Here is a 9,396-nt window from a genome sequence, read left to right on the forward strand (position 1 = left end):
TTTTTTTATGATTTTATTCATTCTAAGCCAAGCTTTATGCATTTAAGCGAAGCTTTACACATTTCCTCTATCTAGCTCCTTTCAGATTAATTACAAAAAAAAAAGGTTTGGTTATGAATTTTTCATAGATTTCCAAATGAATTAAATAAATAAAATTGATAAAACTTACAAACAGTTTCTATGTTACACTTGACAACTTTTTCTTTTTAAAATGTTGTGTCATGTTAAACAGTATATAACATGTATTTGAGTTTTATGCCTGAGGTCTATGTAGATAGAACACACAGACACACCTCTTTTATAATATGTGATCCATAATTCATTTCATTTTTCACAGTCATGGTAAAATGAAATCTATACTTAGCAGAAAATATTGAAACCATTTAGGTTTTTTTTAAAAAAACTTTTATAAACAGAGATTTGGACCCTTGGATTTCAACAAACATTAATTTAGTGTGATAAAAAATTTTTAGGCATTTATTTCCACTATATTATAATTGTAGTTTCTATTTCTAATTCCTAAAATAATGTTACATGACCTTAGGTTCAGTGATTATGGTTGATACATATTGAAAAAGGGAAACAGAACTTAACCAATTATCTTGTAGTCACCAAAAGGGGTTTATACATGAAAAATTTCTAGATTGAAAAACTGGTTTATTTGCTTATACTAAGTGGATTTTTATTTTTGTTACTTACCATTTAAGATTTGAAAAAGCACTGCATATTGATTTCAGATCAAAGTATAAGTACCTGTACTATTAATACATTATTACGCTGAACTATAATTCTTTCTTCAAAACAAATCCCAATGTTGAAACATTTGTGCTACAATTTTTGTAAAATAAAATCATAGTAAGATAAAAACATTAAGTATCTGCACACACAATCCAAAAGTATCTGCAAGTTCATAATATTTTTGATAATTGAATAGTTTTATTAAATATATGAAAACCGTTTAAATAATTTTATTTATTCTTGGCAAAAAAATATGCACATCACATGCATGTTATTGAACATTAGAGTTATACATGGAAATTATTAATACATTCATATGAAGTAATTATCAAATTAAGTAATGTTAGTAATTTCGCTCTAAACGAAATTACATTAAAAGATTTCCTACTGTCATCGCAATCGTTTATTTTAGTTGTAAAAAATCAGCTGATTGTAAGCTCAACCATCAACGATGGGATTGTTAATCTTTGGGCTAAAGTGGCAGTTATATCTTTTCTCTTTGGGAGCAGCAAACATACAACTAAACACTGACTTTCTTTTTTAAATCATGATTATTCAATCTGCTTTGCATTTTCTTTCTCCCCCCACTATAAATTTTTTTTTTGCGAGGGCAGATACTTTTTTTTATATCACAATAAATATTTTTTTTAAAAAAAAGTATCTGCAAAATTGAGAATCATCACTAATATATTCGCGCACAGCATGCGTCTGTATTATCTAACTATGAATAGAATAATTGTCCTTTTAAAAAGTAACTAAACATAAATGGGTTGGAACCATGATAAATCATAAAATGGCACAAATCCTTTATACATATTCATATCACTTCATATTACTAGCTGTTTTTAGTGTATTTTGTGGGCTGTTATCCGTCACAGACCTTTCTAGATAAAAATATTTTTTTATCACACTAATCAGCCAAGGACCAAAAGCTCTCATAATAAAAGCATGTTAAATTTGCAATAAAATAAAAAGTTTCTTCAAAATATAATATTATAAACATGCGCATAATATGGATATACCATTCACTTACATGTAATTAAAAATAAAATTTAACATATAAAAAATAATATATCACAGTTTTTTTTGTATTGCTACACAGAAAAATTTGATGAAAAAAACTATGCAAAATACAAATATCAACGTTATTACAAGATGTATTACCAATTTTAAACTATTTAAAAAAACTGAACTTTTAAAGATTAATTGGAAATTTAACACTTAGCAAACTCAAAGTTACTTTGTAAAACACCTACAAGTCTCACTACAATAAGCCTCAGAAATAAAGTAGGCAATTTGCAAAGAGCCAGATTTTCTAGTTAGCCTACTGCATGTACACAATATTAACATTCAGAAATATGTTAAATTTTTGAGACTTTATCTTATAATTTATATCCAAGTAAACCTTATTAAGAGTTAATTAGAGCAATATTAATTCAGTGAAATTTGTTAAATTAACTTTTCTAATGAACAGAAAAATTGTCAAAACAAATTACCCTTTAAAGAGTAAATTGCATATCTATATAAACTAAATAGTTGCACTGACATCTAAGTTTCAAAATACTAAGTGGTTTTAGAAAAACTCAAAGCCTGCCATTTTATATGTATCTATATAAAGAACAGCTTAATGGAAAATTTGTGCTTTGCTTAACCTTTTGTCACTTTTAATACTTCATGACTTAGTTGCTAGATTAGTCAGATTAATTTCAGCATGTTAGTCAAAATAAATGCACATTAGGGAGTGCAAGAAAAATAAACAAATCTATACATCATTAAAACAATTTTATAAACAATTTTAACGATTAAGTAAACTGCTTACTTGCACAGTAACTTAACTTATGTAACTCTGCATCTTAACTTATGTAACTTAAGATGCAGAATTAGTATCACGATAACATCCTGATGAATACCGCACTACATCACCCCATAAAGTTGATGTCTTACAATTAGGACACAAACCTTCAACGGGAAGGAGGAATTTTTCTTTTGTACAAGACTGAAAATTCCGTCCTAAACAAAGAATGTGAAATATCTGCAAGCAATTAGAATTAAAGCATATAAACTGTTTATCATCTTTAGTTACAATATTATCACAGATGTAACAAAATTTCAAATTCACTTCTTCATCAGTTTCGCACTCAGTGCCTGTCTTTTTTACTTTTCGTGGCTGAACTGGACCAATGCATATAGGTATATGTAATGGAGGTAATTTAGAAACCTTAAAAAAAGAAGATAATCATTAATATACAAAGCAATCATATAAATTTTTTCTATGAAGTTGGAAAATAATTATACATGATTTATATCTGGAAAAAACAAACAAACATGCAACTTCAATAAAACTGAGAAGGTTCTGCAATGAATATAGTTTCAGCACTTCATCAATATAATTGAAAAAAGTAATTCGTATTCGTGTTCCATTTATACTTAAGAATATGACTTTTTATTAAATATGGTACACATTCCCCCCACTTTCTTTAATTAGACAAAACTATTAGCAGTAGAACTATGATCTTTGGTAGCCTCGCACCCTTACGTCTGAAGATGAAAAATACATCTTACAATTCCATACATATTTCAATTTCTAATTAATTTTAGAGTAATTAAATTGTCAAGTTTTTTTTTTTGAACAAAAATCAAACTTCTCAAATATCTTGATTTTTTGCCACTTCATCCAACAGGGGTTTTAGAGGTGAAATGGGCGAGCACAGTGATCTGGAAAGTACCGTGCCAGTAGTACAGAGGCTTAGCAAGTATCTTATTAAAATGACATATAAAAAGACATTGAGGTATGGCAAAAAGAGTAAACAAAGTGATCTCATGCGATCTGAAATGAAATGTTCAAGCTGTTTTTGGGACCAATAATACAAAGGTTGGTAAGCAATAGAGAGCAGGGGGGAAATGGTGGAATTAACTCACTTTCCAAAGAGATGCTTCACACTTGAATTACAGCAATGGCTGGTCAAACAGAATTCTGCTTCTTACTCACACTGGCTGCACGTCAACTGTCGGTAGACTGTACACCCTTACTGTTTATTGTTAATAATTCCAGGAAGGTCACCGTTTATTTATAAATTTTTTCAAATTCGAAAGATAAAACTTACATCAAATTCTTGCTTGTAGTTTATATCCAGCCACTGCACAGCCAAAGGTAATCTGTTCCAGGGACCAACTCTTAACATTTCAGACATAACACGAAATCTATATTTCAGAGCACTTTCTCGGGGGACTTTCTTAGCTACATGCTTCAATCTTCTAGATTTATCAGGGTTTTGCCAAGCCCATTCAAACTGCAAAAATAAACTAATATTAATTATACAGGATATTTTAGCAGCCTACATTTTAACAATCACTAACACAAAATAGCTTAAAATGCCAAGCTATTCGCCAAGCAATCGCAGTTCGAGAAACAACCCCCATATGCTAAATACTGATTCTGACATGTAAAATTCCGATTCTGACACATGAAATTTCTATTCCAACATGTTAAATTCTGAATAATTTTCATTAAGAAATAAATTTGAATTATTTGTTACAATATATTGAAATTAGTAGCAAAACATTACATCCAAGAACAGAGAAAATGAATCTTGTTAAACTTTAAGTGTCTTACTATAAAACAATATATTAGTTTCATTTTTATGAATAAACTGCTTGACAATTGCTGAGGAACAGTTTACATTTTTCAGAATAATTAATAATAGACATTGATTGATGAAATGAAACTAAATACATATTTAGTAGGGACAATGTGCATTTATTATTTTGCAAAATAGTTCAGATATTGATATATAGAAAAACAATAAAATTAAAAATAAAAAGATGCTCAATGGAGGATTTCCTAAAAGTCATGAAAAATGGCTCTTTTTGCCAGAATGATACAAAAATTAGTATCTCAATAAGATGTGTAATAACCTTGGACAATACTGCACATTTTGCATCTGTTATTGATGCTGTCAAGTAAACTATTGAAGAGTCTTTGGGAGATATTGCCCCACTTCTCTCTCAATGTGGTTTTCAGCTCTTGTACGGTTTAGAAAGGATGTGTTTTCTGTGAAACACATCTGCAAAGAACTTCCTAGGCATACTCTATAGAATTTAAGTTCGAGGAGTACACAGGCCATGGCATACATAAAATATCTTTACTTTCTAGTGAACCTGTGAGGCCACGTATCATAACAGAAAGTCCAGATCTACTACATCCCTGAAAAAACAAACATGATCCAGAATAATCTCTTTGCAAAACCACTGCCATGTTACACAAACTCGCTCAAAGATGCGAAGCAGTATTCAGACAATATGCATAATACTTGCTCGTACATGCATGCCTGAGCCACACCGATTACGTCTATGAGCCTATTGTTGTGAACATGTTCTTCTATCTCTCCACACTAACTGGTAGCCAGAATCACTTGTCGTAGTAAATTGAGATTCTTTGGAGAACATCACCCTGAACCATTGCTGGTTACCCCACCTAATATGTTCCTTACATCAATGTAATCTTTCTCAACGATGGCTTGGTTAAAGTGGGATGCATCGAACAATTTTCCATGCATGCAAACCAATTAGATTTTATAGCCGTAAGATGATTCTGGCAGAAACATGTGTACCGCTAGTAGTTGCAAGGTCTGCAGCTATCTGCTTGGGAGTAACATTTCAGTTTCCTTTAACTGCTGGGAATACATACTGTTCCTCTTGTGGTGCGATGTACCTATAACGACCGCCAACATGCTATCGCAGAGCATTTCCACCTTCAGCGGTCTTCTTTAATCACGAGATGACAACTCTATAACACTCCCATTACTGAGGCCACAATGGTGACATTTTGACCTGCTTCCAGTAGTGTAACAGCTTGTCCAGGATCGTAAGAACTCAAATGATATCTTGCTAATATTTTGCACTTAATTATTGCAACACCACATTGAATTTCAAAGAAATAAGCTATCTTGAAATAATTAATAAAATACTTTTTTCCTTACAGAAACAACCTATGGTGCTATTTTGGTCAAATACCTAACATAATGAATTTTTGAATAAAGGAATAGATTGGTGCACTGCATTTTATAGAGATAACAGGTATTGCTCTATCATGCCCTCTACATTTGATTTTACTGTTAATGGTTGGCTGTCAAGACTGCAACTTTACATAAATCAGTTATTTTTAACATGTTAAGCAGTGTATAAAGGTAAGTGTATAAACTGCAAAGATAAAGGAGCATAATTATAAATTAATTTTTTTGTAATATCTAATAAATAAATAAAAAAAAACAATATGTAAAAAAATAAAGCACATTTAAATGAAGCTGTACACATTTCAATAAAAAATTTGAGTGCAAAAACACATAAAATATAAATTATTGTGTATATAAATTTTATACTTAAAATATATTGCCATTTAATTTAATTATTTTTAATAATAGCCTAAGAAATCAGTAACTGCTTAATTATTTTGAGATTGTCTTTTTAGTTATAATTTATTTCTAATTAATAAAAAAATAATAACTGTAATCCTGATGGCCTGTTAGCCTTATAAGTAAGCTAGGAAATGGAGCATTCTTTTAGTATGATTTAACGATGCACTTTAATAAATATTTATTGCTTTTTCTATTTTTAAGAATTCAATATTCTTACATTTTGAAATTACTTGAAAGCAATATAATCTATTAAAATTATAATTTAACAAATTACATTTCAGTAAGTAATTGAGACTGCAAGTAATTACAAGTTTTAAAGAAAACATTGCTTTGTCACAAGTAAAGCTAGTTACTGCGATTCTGCAAAAAATTGAGAATTTGAATGTTTGGCTTAAATTTTTTTTCTTCTAGCCATTGATTAGACGTGTGGCATATTATTAAAAAAAAAATATTATATATGAATTTATCTGGATGTCAAATGCTTGGAGACTAAAATAATAGCATTTATATCATAATTTAAAGGGGTGATATTTAAGAGAAATTAAAATACAGAAAGAAATATGTGTCATATCATATGTGTCATAACAAAATAAAAACTTACTCGAAGAGCAGAAACATCAGTAGGAAATCCATGTACTACAAGTACCATGTCCCTGATAAAAATTTAATTTAATTATTGAACAAGAATTTACAAAAAAGAAAAAAAACTTTTTAGCATTAATGCATTGATTAAATATTACATATAAAACAATACAAATAAAACATTACAAATAAAATCTTACAAATAAAATATTACATATAATAAAACTGTTAAAATTTTATAGGCACACCGTCTATAAATAATTTGAAAGATATTGCAAAACACACAAAGAGTACTATTTAATATTATGGACAAAATTTTCCCGGTTATGATTACCCCCTCCCCTTATTTCCAAGTCAACAATTTAATTTTATTGAAACGTTGCATTTTTAGTCAAAGAAAAAATATTTTCAATTCTGATTTTGTAACATCAAATATCATCAATACAATTTAATTTGCATATTGAAGGTTAGGTCCTTAAACCATTAAGAATGAGACCTAGTACCTGAAAATCCAATTATAACATAAAAATTATTAACTTATTTTGTATGCATTGTACAAATGCTATATAAATCAGTAGGAAATCTATGCACTACAAGGTTCTGGGTCTCTGAGAAAAAATTATTAAATTGGCTTACAGTTTATGGGTCACTTTAATGTTTGGGTGCCATTTGCTGTCCATTCGAAAAGTATTTTTTTAAAAATTCTAAGAAAGTAAATGATTTTTCTTTGTGTCATACTCATTAACAGACAGTTTCTAGTACAGGAAGTATAATATTTCAGGGCCGTAATTAAGAAATAATTGAATTTTAAGGAAATTAAATTAAGGAAAACTAAAAATACAGCTATGCAAATCATAAACACTAAAATGTTATTACACGAATTTCATTTCAATAACTAAGCTTTTTACTTAGTCATATTTTATGTTTCGTAAAGTTGTCAAAATTATATTCTGATAAAATTATAACAAATTAGAAGTAAATTTTTAATGAATGAATTACAACAGCCTAGAAATTAATGTCATGTCTGTTATGATACACATATTTACATTTTCATAACTACACAATTGGAATTCTATAACACTCTTATACCTGTGAAGAATGTGTAAATAAGAGATATGCAAAGTTACCTGATGCAAGTATATTCAACTGTTTTTTTTTCTTCATTAATTTTATTTTCATAGGTGCCAGCTTTGTTCTTTTAAATGAAAAATAAACTAGTAAATTATCTGAATATACAGAACAGTATATTCAGAACTAAACAGAAAAGCATCACTAAATTTTTTATTATTCTGATAGCCTACATTCCTCCTATAGCCTCATTACAACCTAAAAATTTATTATGTTAAATAATTTTAAATGGAGTTTAACAAAGATGTAAAATTTGCATCAATTAGTGTAATTAATTTTTTATTTAGTTATTTGTCTATTTTATTTATCTATGCACAATGACATTTGCATTTACAAATTTTGGTTTGCAGGGCAAATGTAAATCTCAGGCACTTGCCATCATGCCAAAATTATTTCTGTGAAAAAAAAATTTCGTTCATCAACACTCTTATAGTAAGCTAACAGACAAGCAAAAATAGGGTATTAATACTATGTGCGCAACAACAAACTTATTTTAATAAGACTTCTTTCTAAAATTAATGAACTCTGTACCATGGTCCTTTATCATTTGTTTTAAAAGCACCACCCGCTTTCATTCCTTTATTGTGTTGCTGGATTCGGCGATTTGGATCCACTGTAAAACCGATGTAAGTTCTTCCTTTATATTTTTCATTTAAAGAATACAATAAATAACACCCGTAGAAATTTTCCACTTCCATTTTGTTTTGAAACAAATAGTAGTAAATCTTTATCTAATATCACAAGAAAACTTTAATAAACAGGAAAATCTTTAAAAACTTAAAAAGAATATTATTCATGCTATTTTATCATTTTTCATACAGATTCAACGATATCAACTAATCTTCATAGGTATATGTAATTTAAATTTTCAAACAAAATTTCTTTATTTTTATTTGTATAGATTTTGACTTTCTATTTCTGTATAGAATAAGGATTTTTTTTTTACAAAAATAATTGGCGATCGCAACGCTCGAATACGCCATCTGGGGAGAGACCGGTTTCATGCCTTTGGCCCTTCTCCCTTCCCTCTCCTCCTCTTTTCAGTTGTATAGGAATGTACTACGATATTTTCCCTTTTCTTAATATTTTTTCTTTTTATTTAATAAAAATATTTTTTAAACTTTCCGTGATGCTTTTCTTTAGAACTATGTTTTATATAGCTTTCAGTTTCATGTAGTTTTTCAACTTAAAAGATTTTAATCTATATAAAAATCAAGAGAGAAACTGACGTACTTCCTTCCTCTATGATTCTCCACACGCTGGTGAAATGTTGCCATAGGTAGAGAGTTCTGATCTGCGCCACCTACAGCCCATTTCGATCGCCAATTATCTCATTTGAACGAAAAACTTAACAACAAATCAACTTAAAAGAGACATGACATTACTTCGCAGCCACTGCTAAAATTAAATACGCAAATCTTATTGGTTAATTTTATTATCGTTATCGCTTAATTGTCGTTTATGGTTACTAGATTTGTTGCTTCAGCCTTTTATGAAGGTGTACTTGAATTGATTCTGGAGTAAAAAAATTCCT

At 29.1% G+C, this 9,396-nt stretch overlaps 1 protein-coding gene across 1 annotated transcript; it reads right to left on the reverse strand.

The window, feature by feature from the left end:
- Positions 1-949: 949 nt before the first annotated feature.
- Positions 950-8,780, reverse strand: slx1 (structure-specific endonuclease subunit SLX1). The gene is made up of 4 exons (XM_016067778.5): positions 8,394-8,780; positions 6,754-6,805; positions 3,843-4,028; positions 950-2,956 (listed from the first exon to the last, which is right to left on the reverse strand). The coding sequence occupies exons 1-4, from the start codon at positions 8,558-8,560 to the stop codon at positions 2,606-2,608; spliced, it is 756 nt and encodes a 251-aa protein (XP_015923264.2). The 5' UTR covers positions 8,561-8,780; the 3' UTR covers positions 950-2,605.
- Positions 8,781-9,396: the final 616 nt, after the last annotated feature.

The sequence above is a fragment of the Parasteatoda tepidariorum genome, chromosome 7 (assembly GCF_982258835.1).
Source record: "Parasteatoda tepidariorum strain Cologne lab strain chromosome 7, Ptep-v5.0, whole genome shotgun sequence".
Lineage (NCBI taxonomy): Eukaryota > Metazoa > Arthropoda > Arachnida > Araneae > Theridiidae > Parasteatoda > Parasteatoda tepidariorum.